The sequence below is a fragment of the Oratosquilla oratoria genome, chromosome 9, assembly GCF_046742065.1.
Source record: "Oratosquilla oratoria isolate Oo_2021 chromosome 9, ASM4674206v1, whole genome shotgun sequence".
Taxonomy (NCBI): domain Eukaryota; kingdom Metazoa; phylum Arthropoda; class Malacostraca; order Stomatopoda; family Squillidae; genus Oratosquilla; species Oratosquilla oratoria.
In genome coordinates this window covers 51910056-51927763 of record NC_134785.1, presented here as the reverse complement: position 1 = coordinate 51927763, position 17708 = coordinate 51910056, and the positions used below count along the sequence as shown (strand labels likewise).

Below are 17708 nucleotides of genomic sequence, written 5' to 3'. Positions count from 1 at the left end.
CTTAGGAAATTCTCGACGACGTCGAAAGACCAGTTTGTAGCATATGTGTGCGTGCGCGCGTGTGCAAGCTAGGCATCGAAAGGAAATGACAGACACGCTGAATATTGAAGATGATATCAGCGAAAAGAGACGATAATACACACACACACACACGCACACACACACACACACACACACACACACACACACACATATATATATATATATATATATATATATATATATATATATATCAGTTAATAGTGAAATACATATTTTGTCTCCTCACAGGGTTTTTCCCTAAAAAAAAATTATTGAGATTTTCTATTTTCCTCCGTTTCGCGATCCTGTTCCTTCTGCTCCTTCTCTTCCTTATTTTTCCCTTATTCTCTTTCTCATTTTATTCTCCAGCTCGTTCTCAATTTCGTTCCTCTCATATCCTCCATCTCCTCCTCCACCACCACCTCTTCCTCCTAAGTAGTTAAAGGAATTGAAAACATGGATGTGGGAAAATACATTACAATCGACACTTCCAATATAACCAGGAGTAATGGATGCAAAATGGTTGGAAAACGATTTTAAACAAACTTACCAACATACTTTTTCTTCAATCTCATTGTTATTATATGGAATGGTCTACCATCCAACGTCATCAATTGTTCCACTGTCGAGATATTTGTAAAACATCTCTACATTTATTTAGCTGCAGAACCATGTCATGTCTATAATTATTTGCTCTAGTATAGGTAAAAAAAAAAAGAAAACATATTATAGCGTTCTATTAGATTAGATACCGAAACAGCTGTGTAAGGACCAATAGGTCTCTTGCTGTTTGTCCACGTTCACATATTTGAAAGAAAAAAATGTACACACTAGTACTGTTCTTTTCATTCTGATCGTCACCATCCGATTTCATTAATCTTCGTTACACACCTTCGGTAGCGAACGAATTAATATGAAACTGGTTATTGCTTCCCCAGATCTCACACGTGCAGTTATTTTCTTTCAAATTCAAATTCCCCGCGTGCCGCGTCTACATACGTCACCAAATGACGACACATTCGAAGAATCAAATGGCGTTTTTCAGTATAAACGTATCAGTTCAGTTAACACGTATATCAGTAGACCTTTAAGTGAGTAAAGATACATATTCTTTTATTTTTGTTTCCTAATCGTAAGAGAATGTGATAAAAATAGATAATAATTTGAAGACAGACAGTAATCATTGTCTTCCTTACATCACTCAGTTGCAGTCAAGGACGCTTTTGTTGTTCACAAGTCATGGTGTTTGCGTGATGTGTCGCTATTTTCGACAAATGTTTCCATCAACCCCTCTGTGAAGCGTTTGCTGCCGCGATCGTGGGGGATTGATTCTGTGGGCTCCCCAGCAGGGCTGCCAACTTCAGAGCAAGCCCTTTTTTTTCAACGCGCAAGCGTGTGATTGCCAAATCATAATAACAACTTTATTTTATTTGTCATGTAACGCTAATATGGCGAGACGTATATTTTGAATATTGTACAGAAATGTATATGTTACATCACATTCTATCAAAAATACAATGTTTTGGAAGAAGCTGATATTTAACAAGAAATATTTGAAATGAAGCTTACTTGCATTCGTACCTATTTTTAAAGATGAATAGTGAGTGGCTGAAATCATACACAGCCGAACGCACTGAGACCTCCAGGGTAAAGTATGTCGGAAATATATCGACACATCTTTCCGCAGTAGTGCATCAGATTATGATATCTAATATCTGGCGTTATCAATAGGTATCTCAGGCCACGTTTGGTAAGTTATGTATATGATTGAAGTCGCTGTCAAAATATTTGTTTTTGGTGATTTACAAAATCTGTTTTGATAAAATTAAAACAAATGTTTCAGAAAGAATACATACGTGTCTTGGACTTTCATGTTACCTTACGACAGTTGTCTTTGTAGTCTAAATTCAACAAAATACTCTATATTAGATAATTTGAAAGAATATATATTTAATTAACTCATTAGTAGATCTATTGTCAGTTCGTTCATGAGGAACACAAGGAAAAGAAAAGTTGAATATATACAAAATATCGTCATTGGAATTTGTTTCTTATTATAATGGATAATATAAAAATGCTATCACCTGATTTTGACTTGTTCTTTTGATTAAACCCATTACTATCAGTGGTGTTATAAAATATAGGTGTTTGATAGATTTTACATAGAATGTTCTTCAAGAATAATCAGAACATTTATTAACACTACAAAATAAGTGTATATATTTCATCAATGCGACATGACGTCACGAGCCGTCATCACTTTGTTCCATTACTTTTCGACCGTATGTCAATAGGTAAGTTTCTATATCACTTTCAAACCTTATTTATCTTATTACATGTATGACCTCATTTTATGAATATTTGAAAAAACAGTATTTTATTAGTAATAACGTTGCTACCTGGGCAATATTACTTGGACTTCAGATTAAATCGAGTATACAGATTCTGAGCGTAAATATAAGATTTTTTGCTGTTATGTTTTCCCATTAGTACGATGTAAGGAATCATCACTACTAATGCTATGAAAATATATACATATAAAAAAGACAGTTATGTCTACATTTGTTTATGACAATAGTATTGTTGTGGATATTTAGTTTTATTCTCTTTTAAGGGTGACCTCTTGACGGAAGGGACTCGGGAGTTAATCTGTAAACATCGGGGAAGACTTCTTAACGTTGTCGTCAGGATATTTTATTCTGCTATGAGCGAGAGGGGCCCCATTGTCATTTTATTTATTTTTTCTAGTTATCGTCTCGTTTTTAGTCTAGATTTTCTAGATTTTTCGTTAGCTTAGCTCTCGACTCTACATTCGTCAAGAGTTCCCTACATAGCCTTTAGCTTAACTTCCGACAGAGAACTTGATTACCTTTCCGTTGTTGATGTTATCATTCCCAAAGGCGAGTTTGCCCTGAGCGTTGTGACGTCATGTCGTGTTCTTGACTGCCATTGGTTCTCTGGTCCTGTGACGTCATGTCGCGTTCTACCAGTAGGCTGCCATTGGTCCTCTGATCCTGTGATGTCATGTTGCGTTCTAGGCTGTAAATGATCATGATATGTATTCCTGATGTACTGCCGCGTAGGCGAAGGAAGAGGATGAAGAGAAGAGGAAGAAGAAACATGAATTGGGGAAGATTTTGGGCTATGCGCCAATGCTTCGACAGAAGGGTCTCGTCATAGACTGATATAGGCTAATGTATCGAAGATGTAGGTCGGATTTGATCAAGCCTTTGAGAATTAGGATTTATTGATATGTGAAAATATTTCATTGTTTTTTAAAGTTGAAAGTCTTTAAAACATAGAAACCATAGATAATATGATATAAACAAGTAAATGAATGAATAAATAAAAAAACGAAATGAATGAAGAGACCATGAATTAATTTCGTGGGTAATTCATGTCATTTGAGAGTGAAAAAAAAGGGTTGCCAAATTATGAATAAGTGGCATCATTTATGTCCGCGGCAATGAATGCCAAAGAATAGAACTGACAGTAGACTAAATATACCGTCATACGTCCTTGGCAGAAAGGCGCGGACGCTTTGAATCGCTTAGCTGTGTGTGTGCGTGAAACTGTTACCTTGTCCGTGTGCGTTGGGAATCCAGGAATTTTTTATTACTGTTGTTACTAACTTGACTTTGGCGCAAATATGATAAAAAAAAAATAATAGTAATGGTAATAATAATAATAATAATAATAATAATAATAATAATAATAATAATGGTAATGATGATAATGATGATAATAATGATAATAATAATAATAATAATAATGATAATAATAATAATAATAATAATAATAATAATAATAATAATAATAATGGTAATGATGATAATAATAATAATAATGATAATAATAATAATAATAATAATGATAACAACAACAATAACAGAAACAATAATAATAACAATACTAATGATAATAATTATAATACAGATACCAAAGGCTTTTTCTCCTTACAAAGGAGGTAGCCTAGCTAAAAACAAAGGCATAAAATCCACTCCCACCCATTCCATCCCAGCATACTCCACTCCCATTCACCCCCTCCCTCCCTCTTATCTTAGCTCCTCCTGGATAAAGGGTCATCTCTGCATTTCGCCCATTCCCCTAGGTCAGAAGCAATGCAGCAAGACACAGTACATCCACAGCAAGGCCGCTTCATTTAATCGGCGACCCCCCACTCTCCGTCCCCTCATGCAGAAAGAGACGGGAAGAAATCCCTTCAGGCTGCATCAAAATATCATTCACACATACTCCCTCACTCCCCATCCACCACCCACTCCCTTCCATGCATCACAGCATCATCCATACACAACCATTCTCCACTCACCCCTATCTTCTGTCTTCTCCCTTCCTCAACAGACATCCCCCTCTTTCTCAACGCCCCTTTTACCCCATCCATCCATCTCATCCTTGGTCGCTCCCTCATGTTCACTCCATCCACCTCTGCTTACCACATCTCTTTTACTAATCTTTCTTCACTCATTCTTTCCATGTGTCCAAACCATCCCAATACTCTTTCATCAACCCTATCTCCCAACTCTTTTTCCAACCCCGCTCTCCTCCTCACCTCCTCGTTTCTCACTCTATCCAGCCTAGTAATCCCTACCACACTTCTCAGACATTTCATTTCAAACACATTTAAACTCCTCTCTTCCTCCCTTATGTCCCATGTTTCTGCCCCGTACAGTGTTGTCGGCACAATCACTCCATGCAATCTCCTCTTAGCATCCATTCCCAAATTTCTATTTCTCATTTCACTTTTAATCCCCCAAGGCATTTACTCCTCTCAATCAACATTCTACCTCCACCTCTACTACTCCCTTTCCCGCCACATTCACCCTCAAGTATCTAAATCTATCCATTTCCTCCAGTCTCTCCACCTTATTCCTCACTCTCAATTTGCTGCCATCTTCTCTCCTTATACATCTCATCACCTTACTTTTACCCACATTTATCTTCAACTTCCTTCTTTCTCTCACCTTCCCAGACTCCGTCACTAACTTCTTTAATCCCTCCTCTGATCCTGCCACAAGCGCAGTGTCGTCAGCAAACAACTGGCTTATCTCCCACTTTTCTCCATTTTCTTTAACCATTTCCAATCCCAGCCTTAATATTTGCGTTTACCACTTGTGCCACCCCATCCATGTATGAATTGAAGAGCCATAGTGATATTACACATATCTGTCGAAGTCCCACCTTTACCTCAGACCATTCGTTCTCTCCATTCGGGATTCTAGCACATGCTCTACTCTCGTAAAAACTCTTGACTGCTCTTAACAGTTTTCCTCCTATCCCATGTATCTGCAATAATTTGACATTGTTTATATAAATACCCTTAATTTCATTGATGTCGTCATCACCATCATCATAATTATATACACTGCCTTCAATTAAATGGTATATGATGCAGGTTAAGTACGTTAAATCACAGATTTATTTAAACAGTTTTAATTCAACCTTTGACGTTGCACCAGGTGGCCGGTCGACGGGGTTGGGGGGGTTCCTCTGTGCCCCCAGCATCAGCGTGACATATGTACCCCCCCACTCGATCCGCTCTACTGCGTTAGTTTATTGGATAGCATCAGTAAAGACAATTGTAGACAGGGAAAGTATACAAATAGAAAAAGTGGCATTATTGTATTACATCACTACAGTTTTAACGAAGGTGAAAGTGGGGTAATTTACTGTTTATTGGTGTATAGTGCGCGCTCGCTCGGGCACAAATGTTTCCGTTTGTTGTGAAAGTCGTTGCGTAAGAAAGATAACCCCTCCTTTCCCGCCACTTGGGGGAGCATCTGGAATATTCGCCCGCTGCCTGAGGGAAAGCAAGCGTCAGGAACCAAAATTCGATACGTGACAGAAAGTGGTTTTGTATTAGGTGAAATTAATTGATTAATTATTGAATGCAATGAAATCTTAGTAATTCTCGTGAACATAGCCAATCTTTTTGGCAGGAATTTAATAATTATAAGAAAATTTGTATGAACTAAAGATTGGATTTATTATTGTAATTATTTATAATTCATTATTATATATATTATATATAGATCTATATATATATATATATATATATATATATATATATATATATATATATATATATATATGCAATAAAAACACTAGGAGCGTGTGTTCACAAATGCGTAAGTAACCCCTAGGAAAAGTAAACTAACGAAGCAGAGCGCTTTCGTATAATTACATCTTCAGTGCAGATACAAAGAAGGAATTCCTTCTTTGTATCTGCACTGAAGATGTAATTATACGAAAGCGCTCTGCTTCGTTAGTTTACTTTTCCTAGGGGTTACTTACGCACACACATATATACATATATATATATATATATATATATATATATATATATATAATTTCACAAAACCGAAATGTAGTTGCACATTTGTAAAATGTTTAAGTTTTACCCACTTTTGGAGAAACAAAGCAAAAGAAACTGACGATCTGTATATTTCGACCACAACTATGGTCATCTTCAGGAGATAAGTACAAAAGTTAGATGACATGAATATATACAATAAGAATGACATATTAAGAACAGGGGAAGGTGGCTCAAGTCACATGTCAGGTGGGGCTGACTCGAGATAGGTGGCAACAATCTATTAACAGCATAAGTTGTGATGCAATCTGGTGACCATTGGCCTTTGGAAGTATTAAAATTTGGCAGGTGTTTAATAAGGAAAGATTCAACTATCTCCTAAAACTACAATTGGATTTATAAATAATTTCTGGGTTGTTCCAAGGATCACCGAATAGATTGTGGCAGGATCAGAGGAGGGATTAAGGAATTTATTGACAGAGTTTGGGAAGGTGTGCGAAAGAAGGAAGTTGAAGGTAAATGTGGTTTAAAGTAAGGTGATGATGAGATGTACAAGGGGAGAAAGTGGCAGCAGACTGGAAGTGACGAATAAGGGAGGAAGTGGATAGTTTTAGATACTTGGGTACAAATGTAGTGGGAAAGGGAAGAATGGAGGTGGAGGTAGAAAGTAGATTGAGAGAAGCGAGTAAATGCCTTGGCAGATTAAAAAGTGTAATGAAAAATAAACATTTGGGAATTGATGCTAAGAGGAGATTGTATGAAGGAGTGATTGTGCCGACAACACTGTATGGAACAGAAACATGGAATATGAGAGAAGAGTTTGAATGTGTTTGAGATGAGGTGGCTGAGAAGTATGATGGGGGTTACTAGGCTGGATAGAGTGAGAAACAAGGTAAGGAGGAGAACAGGGGTGGAAAGGGAGTTGGGAGATAGGGTTGATGAGAGTATTGGGTTGGTTTGGACACATGGAAAGAATGAGTGAAGAAAGATTAGTGAAAGAGGCGTGGAAGGAGTGAACATGAGGAGGCGACTAAGGATGAGATAGATGGATGGGATAAAAGGGGCATTGGGAAAGAGGGGAATGTCTGTTGAGGAAGGACGGGAGAGGACAGAGGATATGGGTGAATGGGGAATGGTCGTTCATGAATGACGCTGTGATGCATGAAAAGGAGTGGGTTGGTGATGGGGGGGGGGTGAGGGAGTATATTTAAAAATATATATATAATTTGACGCAGCCTAAAGGGATTTCTACCCGTCTTCTCCATTTCTGCATGAAGGGACGGAGAGTTGAATTCGCCGATTTAATGAAGCGGCCTTGCTGTGAATGTGCTGTGTCTTGCGACACTACTTTTGACCCTGGGCAGTGGACAGGATGCAGGGATGACCCGTCATCTAGGTGTAGCCAAGATAAGAGGGAGGGAAGAGGGTGGAGGGTAGTGGAATATGTTGGGATGGAATGGGTGGGACTGGATTTTATGCCTTTGTTTTTTGGTTACCTTCCTTGTAAGGAGAAAAAGCCTTTGGTATATGTATTTATTTATTTATTTATTTATTTATTTATTCATTTATTTATTTTCATTTTATCAAGTTCGATTGTATTTCCTCATTTGCACATTCAACGAGAGTTGACAAATGGCGATTGCTTTCCTTCTACTAATGAATTATTTATAACTATATACTATAATTCATTTGATTATAGTATATAAATATAAATAATTCATTATTAGACACAGTTTGTCAACTCATGTTAATGCGCAAACGAGGAAATACAATCGAACTTGATAAAAAGAAAAAGAAAAACGAAACAAGGAAATACAGATTATGAGTGTTAGGAAATGCGACGTGTGTTGAAATTTCCTAATTGTTCTGTTGGAAAAGAGTGGCTCGTCGCCTGGCTAAACTCGCCAAAACTGCTACGTCACTTCACCTGTTGCGGGAACATACTGGTCGACGACGGCAATAACGACAAAAGTACCATAAATAACAACAACAACAGTGGTAATAATGATAATATTATTAGTGATAATAATAATAATAGTAATAATGATAATAGTAATGATAATAGTAATAATAATAGTAATATTAATTATAACAATAGTAATTGATTATAGTAATATGATAACGATAGTGATAATGATAATAGTAATAATAATAGTAATATTAATAATAATAATAATTGTAATAATTGATGATAGTTGATGATTGTCGTAATATGATAACAATAGTGATAATGATGACAATGATGGTAATAGTAATAGTGAAAAGATTGTAGAGGTAAATGTGATAGGGGCTAATTTTGATGTTATAGTAATAATAGTTCTAATGGTAATGATAATACACTAAATAGAAATAGTAAATAAGCAAAATAAAATATGAACAGATTTTGTTGCGAAACGAACAGAAATTCATCAACATAATATGGTAATAGTAGTAGTAGTAGTAAAAGTAGTAATAGTAACACACTTTTTTGCAGAATAAAAACGTCTGACTTTACCCGTAATGAAATGTGTAGTCTTCATAGAAAAGCTGCCAAACGTGATAAGCTTAATCTAGTATTTATCAACCAAGGGAGGTAGGGCAAGGATTTAGGTGGGGCTATGGCCTGGTGCTACATATTACACACACACACACACACACACACACACACACACACACACACACACACACACACACACACACACACACACACACACACACACACACACACACACACATATATATATATATATATATATCAAACACAGATCATTTTAATTCTAAGCCATCAACATCGAGAAACTCGAGGAGGCAAACATGCAGCAATTGAAACGTGGTGCGGCCAAGGAGTCGAACCTGCTTTGTGGGGGGTTGGGATTTGGGAGAGAAGTAAATAGAAGCCAGACAAATGTTGATATTTCCTGAAGGGGGGGGCGGCTGGAATGAAAAAGGTTACGAATCCCTGATTTAATCCCTTCCGTGAGGTCACGGCCTTTGCCTCAGTCAGTTTAATTCATCTGCCGCCAGGTGATGTAAGGTAAATGGAGGTGGATTGAGGGAAGAAGGAATTCTTCTTAGGTAAAGGTTTGGTCTTTCCCCCTCTCCTCTTTTTTTCTTTGTGTGTGTAAAAATTCTCGTTCTCTCTCACTCTCCTTTTTTATTCATTCTATTTTCTTGAAGAAGCTCTAAGCGAAACCGGTCAGGAATAAACTCGGCCTTAGACCCGTGTCTTTCTCTTCCACCTTCCTCAAACTTATTTTATTTTATTTTTTATTTTTTTATTTTTTTATTTGCTACTTCTTTGTAGGTCTTACCCACTATACTTTCTCCTTTCTCGTCGTGATCTGTACTCGGAACAGCTGACGCTCAACAGCAGAAGGCGAGAGTCGCCAAAATCAACGAGTCCATTTCCCTTTCACTCTTTCCTTCGCGACAGACAGTTGGTCCGACGCCTGGCTGACTGGCCGGCTAGCTTGTCGTCAGGCGATTTTATTCATTCAGATGAGGGTGAGAAACACCCCTCCCACTCCCTCCCACTCCCTGAAGGTTAAGCCTGTCTTGGGGTTAACCTTTGCATCCTCGTTGGTGACGTATGTATTTGTTATCACAGCCCTCAGGAAGTGTATGTTATTTGTATGTATTTGTATTTGTTGATATGTATTTATTTATTTGTATTTGTCTATTTATTTAGTGAGTTATTTATTTGGTATTTATTTATTCATTTAGTATTTCATTATTATTTTATTTACATAGTGTTTATTTATTTGTTTGTAGTTACTTATTCATTCATAAGAACATAAAAATGAAGGAGACTGCAAGAGACCATAAGGCCTACACTAGGCACTTCCATATCCCTTACCACCTATCATTCCCATCCATAGAATTATCTAACCTCTCCTTAAAACAACTGATAGTTTCAGCGTTTACTACTATATGTTTACTAAGTCTATTCCATGTGTTAACACCCCTATTAGTAAACCAGTTTTTACCTATTTCCACCTGAAATCTAAACGTATTTACATAAATACGTATACCAAAGGCTTTTCCCCCCTTATAAGGGAGGTAGCCAAAAAACAAAGGCATAGAAACCACTCCCACCCATTCCATCCCCTACATAATCCATTCCCTTTCACCCTCTTCCCTCCCTCTTATCTTGGCACCTCCTGGATGACGGGTCATCCCTGCATCTCCCCCACTGCCCTGTATTTACTTGTTTATTTATTTAGTAAAAGAGATCAACTCGTCTTGATTAAACCTTTCACTGTTCTTGTAAGTGATTTGTGCATTTATTGTGTCTGTCGCCAGGGGATTTCATTCAGGCGAAATTGTTAATGTACCTGACGCAAAATAATACCAACATCGACAACACAATAAGTCAACGTAAAGACGACAACAACAGCAACAACAACAACGGCAATTGCAACAACAATGACAAAGGCAACAGGAACAGCATCAACAACAACAACAACAACAATAATTAATCAGAAAGACGGCTGGCCGAGCGCGTCATGTTTTACGTCACGATGACGTCACGGCTAACTTGGGCCTCCCCTCAAGCTCTCAAGCTTCTATGACTGCGTACAACCACCACCACCATAATTATCATCATTATCACCAACAGGATCAGCTTTACCTTCACCACATCATCACTGTCACCATCATCGTCATCTCTATATTTACCATTACAATTATTACCTTATATATATTTTTTTCTTATATAAAATAATGTATTACCTTTATCGTTGTTATGTTGATGTATCCAGTGTATTCGAAGTATATTAGTCATTCAATCAGTCATTCGTAGTCCACAGATGAACAAAGGCATCCCCCAAACACTTCCATGAGTCACGTGACAGCCCAACACTGCCACATCACTCCTGCAAATTTCTCTACCTCGCCCTCTCTCCACCTTCTGTCTGGTCTTCCACGCCTCCCGTCTCACGGTGTCATACACTTGCCCCGTCTCCCGTCATTCCAGCTGACTACCTTCCCTGTCCTCCTCCCTCCCTCCCCCCCTACCTCCCTCCCACCTCTCCCACTTCCGGTCCTTTATTGCCACCAAGGTAACTTTCACCCAAGTCTGCTCTTTCTCTCTCTCTCTCTCTCTCTCTCTCTCTCTCTCTCTCTCTCTCTCTCTCTCTCTCTCTCTCTCTCTCTCTCTCTCTCTCTCTCTCTCTCTCTCTCTCTCTCTCTCTCTCTCTCTCTCTCTCTCTCTCTCTCTCTCTCTCTCTCTCTCTCTCTCTCTCTCACCCAACTTGCTCTCTTCCTGCATTTGAGCGTTATCCCTAGTCTCTTCATTCCTCTCTGCGCAGTCTTCGGCTTCGTCTCCATCGCCTTCGTCAGTTTCCAAGTCTCACGTCAGTAGATCGTAGCTGGGGTTAGTCGTTGATTGTAAATATTGCGTCTTAGAGAGCCTAATATGATGGTCCTACATTTACCAAATATTTTTAACCAATTATATTGCATTTTTTATTCTTATTTTATCTTATGTGTCATGAATTTTAGTTAGCTTTAGCATCTCACCTAAATAATTATACTCTTCAATTTCGTAGAGATTTTCTCACCATCAATTATGATTTTACTTTGAGCTTTAGAGTGAAGTATTCCTTTGTTTTTACTATTTATCCTCAATGGCGGGTACCTGCTTGTGGTGTTCCTCTAAGATAGACGTCACACAGAGAAAAAAATCTCCCTATTGATCATCCTCAGAACGTATCAACCCCCACAACTTCATTTGGAAGCTCAGCCCCGAGGGGCTGACACTTGGTACCCGGACTGAGCCCAAGACCTGTATGGAGAACTTATAACCGGCGACTGCTCCCCAGTAGCTATTTCTTTCGGACGATGACATTGTAGACCACTTTAGTTGCAAGTTTCTTACTACCACAGAGATCTGTGGGAGGACTTGAGGATCGTTGCCAACCGCCCTGGGGCAGACACCTTCCATTGCGACACTGCTTCTGACCCAGGGCAGTGGGCGAGATGCAGGGATGACCCGTCATCCAGGAGGTGCCAAGATAAGAGGGAGGGAAGAGGGTGGATAGGAATGGAGTATGTTGGGGATGGAATGGGTGGGAGTGGTTTTTATGCATGCCTTTGTTTTTTGTCTACCTCCCTTATAAGGGGGAAAAAGCCTTTGGTATATGTATGTATGTATTATTATTGTTATTATCATTATTATCATTATTGTTGAGACATTCTGACAGGACGTAAGCGGAGTAGGAAACATAGGAGTCTTAGTCTTGAGTTTATTCCTGACTAGTTTCGCAGGAATAAACTCAAGACCAAGACTCCTGTGTTTCCTATTCTGCTTACATTATCATCATCATCATCATCATCATCATTATTATTATTATTATTATTATTACTATTATTATTATTGTTATTGCTGTTGTTGTTATGGTCACCTTCACGATTGTTTTTTACTAGCGTTGTCCTTGTTTTACAGGTGGCATGGTCCCGAACACCTCTTGATGATGGACAACCCCGCCGACGGGGACGGTTCCGGAGGGAGGGAGTTGACGGTGTACTCCGCCAGATACGCCACTCCCCCTTCCAGGCATCCGGACTTCACGCTGTCACTCTGCGGGGACCCACCGCCCCCACTCCCTCCCCCGTACTCAGGCCCGGGTCCTCAGCTGCCCCCCGCGCGGACCACGGAGCACCAGCCCCCTCCTCCTCCTCCTCCTTCCACCACCACGACCACCACCACCACCTTCGTCAGTAACTTCTGCGGGGATGCTGTGCCCTATCGTAAGATGAGTGAGCCTTACTCCGTCTCCTCCCGAGGAGGAACGGAGATGACTCGTGAGGAGGAACGACGTCGTAGGGCGTCGTCCTTCTCGCACGTCCAGCAGAAGCAGAAACAGCAGCCCACCCATCACGTGTACCTAAGGTCCTCACGACCTGGGCTCGGGCCTTACCATCACCACCACCTGACCTACCCTCCGTATCCTCCCATCCCGTCCCTTCCCCACCTCCCACACTCCCACCCACAGCAACAACAGTACAAATATTTCTCCCGCTCGCAGCCCGACTTCCAGGTCCCCAGGTTCCCTCGCCACAGCGTCTTTCTCTCTCCCCCGCTCGAGGACGAACCCTCACCCTTGCCGCCCAAGGGCGACCTGTCCCACTCCTCACCGAGACTCCCTCTGGGTCGCTGGGAGGAGGATCCTTGCCCGAGGTGCTCCCCGCCCCGTGGTCGTCCTCCGACTCACGCGCCGTCGCCTCGCGAACCTCCCGGAGGAGACATGGAAGGCTTTGTCGGTTTAGGGCGACATGACGTCACGAGTTGTGCGTTCGAGTCGGCGCCGGGAGGACCTCCTCTTCCTCCTCCGGGACCTCCAGGTCCTCCGTCTTCGTTCTCCTCCAATATGACGAGTCGCCAGCCGGGGAGGGTGGAGGACGAGCAGGTGTACTCGTATGCTGGCGAAGGGATCCTGTCCCCTGCAGAGGTCATCCGGGCGCAGGCTCTCCTCGAAGAGTCCGACGGCTACGGCGAGTCGGTGTCCTCGGAGAACATTTACGAGGAGATCCCCGACAGGAACGACATTGGGGGCCTAGTGACCCGGGCACCGCCCGCGCAGAAGAAGTCCTGGCGGAAGTCGCTGATCGAAGAGGTCATGGACGAGTACGAGAAGGTCAAGTCAGGTCACAGGAAGATCATCCCCAACCCGAACCTCGACGTGGACGACCTGATCCGACCTGACGTGGACGAGAGCTCGATCTCGATGGACTCGGGAGTCGCGGCCTCGACTTACGACGTCCCGAGACCTCGGACCCCCGACCACGGGCCAGCGACTTCGGGCAAGCGTCACAGCCCGACTTCGACTACTCGAAGTAGCGGTGTCGCGTCTTCGGTCGACGAAGGGAAAGGGTCTGTCAGGAACGCACCGGAGGTCCCGAAGCACATCCTCCACTCAGGCGTTGGGCGGCTCGTCAAGTGCGAATCCTTGGACTTGAAGGACGTCCTCATTCGTCGGCCCTCGGGAGGTCGAGGACAGAGTCTAAGGAGCAAGCTGGAAGGGATGAAGGAGAAGATCGAGAAAAGGGGATGGAAGCTTCCGCACTTCTCCAGGAAAGGTAAGTTCTTTGATTCCCGTACTTAGGCGCACGCGGGGCAGCGAGGTTGTTTGTTGATGTGACGATGGTCCTTTAGGGACGCAGCTTGTCGGTGCTTATCGTACTTCGCTGAGGTTGTGTAACCTCACCTCAGCATCACCAATATTCTGGCAAAATATATCTTAGTATCATGGTATTCAATATAATCAATGGACTGTATAACTATATATATATAACTATATATATATATATATATATATATATATATATATATATATATATTTTTTTTTTTTTTTTCAGGAAAACAACTGGTAAATGAGAAGCGTAGTGCCAACGTTTTTGTGTATTTAAGACATCTTCAGGGAATACGTATTCCCTAAAGATGTCTTAAATAGACAAAAACATTCGGACTACGTTTTTTCATTTACCAGTAGTTTTCCTGCAAATTAATATTCACGTGTCTCTGTGAATATATATATATGTATATATATATATATATATATATATATATGTATATATATATATATATATATATATATGTATATATAAATATATGTATGTATATTTACATACATATATATATATATATATATATATATATATACATGTATATATATATATATATATATATATATATATATATATATATATATGTTGTCCATTATGTGAATGAACTTTATTGTATCCTCCTTACAAGACCTGTTAGACAGTAGACGTGACTCTGGGGGAGATTTTCCACCTCCAACCGACAGATAAACAAGATTTTAAAATTTGACGGAAGCCTGGTGGTTAGTGTCATACCTTGCAAAGTTGATCATTCACCGCTTTAGGTCCCATTACAAAGGATTACAAAGGCGGAGCATGCCGACAGGAGACCTTTTGATCCATATCTAGGTCGGATGCGAAAAATAATCATATTGATACTAAAATAAAAAATAAAAAATATGATAATGTAAATAACAAATAAGATACATAATACATCAATGTTCCTACCTTTTAACGAACTTTGGTATCCGGATGAGAAGTGGGGGAAGGTGTTGGATGAGGTCGGATTGCAACCAGGATGCGGATGCGGATGCGGATGCGATTCGTCCTAGTTAGGCTCATCCACTTGAGACGACGACGCGAAGAACCGACGGGAAGCTTAAGTGGCCCCCGAAGGATGACGGGCGAAGAGACAGATAAGTTGACGGACAAAGAAGACGGCAGACAGACAGGCAGTGAGGCAGGTAGTCTGCCTGATAAGTGTATAGGCGTGTAGGAAACCAGGCAGATTGATAGAATGGCAGACAGGTTAGTAGATAGGCAGATAGGGCGGCAGACAAAGAAGTCAGACACAGGTAGTCTGCCTGATGAGTGTATAGGCTGGTAGGAAACCAGGCAGGCAGGTAGACAGAATGGCAGGCAGGTTAGTAGATAGGCAGACAGGGTGGCAGACCAACTGGTAGGCAGGTGGTCAGGCAGATAAGGGCTTAGGGTAGTAGGGAGGCAGTCAATTAGGCAGATAAGTACACAAGCTAGCGGGGCAGCTCCAGTTTCATGTACTACACCGATTAAGTGCAACTAGGTACAAGACAAACTCTCTCTCTCTCTTTCTTTCTCTTTCTCTCCTTATACACACACGACTCGACGGCGCATTGGTAGCGTTTACAACTGCTAACCCAGTTGTTCGAGTTTGAGTCCCGCCCAGGGCTGAAATAATTTCATTATTGCTGCGCTGCGAGCCGTTAGTCCAGCTCGTGGGCGCGGAGTTGGGTGTGTGTCAGATCACAGCAATACCCGTAGATCGATCATACATGAGCTCTGAGCTCTCATCCGGGAGGCTAGTAGCTTTTCGGTCACAAGTCCAATACGTGATCCAAGACCATGGTGAATTACACACACACACACACACATACATACAACGAACATACACACGCGAGAGTAGTTCCAAAAGTAATGACTTATGGCATTGTTATGATGACCAAACCTTTGCGCTCATGAGGTGGGATTTTCCATTTCACTGTTGCAGATATTGACGGTGTTACAGTCAAATAAACCAATCCCTATCATGGAATGTACGTCACAAGCAGAGATCCGTCCTTGAATTCCTCCACGCTGAAGTGGAACCAATCATCAATTACCGACGCTTGGTGAACGTTTACGGAGTCGAGACGGTTGATGTCAGCACGGTTAGGAGATGGGTTCGTCGATTCCGGAGTGGTGACAGTGATGGGAATGACAAACGGCGCTCCGGATGGCCATGCACAATTCCTTTCTGGCAAAAGTTAATTGAGAATGGGGCTGATTACGTGGAGAGATAAATTCTGAAGCATAAATGTTCACTCGTTTTCCTAGTGGCACTCCCGTATTCGTAGTTCTTCAACTATTTGAGTTACGAATAAAAAAAATTCGGAGGCATTATTTTTGGAACGACTCGTGTGTACACACACACACACACACACACACACACACACACACACACACACACATATATATATACATATATATATACATATGTATATATACGTATATGTATATATATATATATATATATGTATATATATGTGTATATATATATATACATATATATATATATAAAGGCTTTTTCCCCACCCATTCCCGTCCCATCCACCACTCTCATCTCTCATCTTTCACTCTTTTACTCTTTCACTCTGTCTCACTCATTTTTTCACTTTCATTCTCTTTCACTCTTTCACTCACTCTTTCACTCTCACTCTCTTTCAATCCCACTCGCTTTTACACTCTCACTCTCTCACATTCTCTCTATCTCTCTCTTACATTAATTATACGTATTCACACACATGCACGCATGGACGACAGTGCAATTAAAAAGATATCTCTCCTCCTCCTCCCCCCTCGCCGCAGAGGGAGTTGATTAAAAGATTACAAGATAAGTGCGAATTGTACGTGTTGGAAGGAAGGAAGGAAGGAGATAGACAGAAGTGCGTAGACAATGTATGAGTAAACATACAAAACTGTGAGGCAGAAGTTGGAGACAATTGAGAATTACAGAAAACGTAAGGAAGGGGTGACTTTAGTAAATCACAAAATTCACACCCGTTGTTGAAACTTGGTATGTAACTCTACCGTGCTTAGCTAACTAATGAATAGGGTGATTGCACGAATATATATATATATATATGTATATATATATATATATATATATATATATATATATATATATATATATATATATATATATATATATATATATATACATATGTTATTAGATTGGAGTGATGCAGTAACACAGTAAAATTAGATTGCAACCTACTATAGGGGAAAATAATACGAGAAGTACCGAGAGATATGTATC

General features: G+C 40.5%; 1 protein-coding gene across 2 annotated transcripts in view; it reads left to right on the top strand.

The window, feature by feature from the left end:
• LOC143028404 (rho guanine nucleotide exchange factor 10-like protein) overlaps positions 1–17708 on the top strand; it is a 198804-nt gene that overhangs the window by 95033 nt on the left and 86063 nt on the right. For both annotated transcript variants that reach the window (XM_076190434.1, XM_076190433.1), the window contains exon 2: positions 12777–14410. In XM_076190434.1, coding sequence (XP_076046549.1) covers positions 12802–14410 — 1609 coding nt within the window. In that variant the 5' untranslated portion in view covers positions 12777–12801. The remainder of the gene's footprint in view (positions 1–12776; positions 14411–17708) is intronic.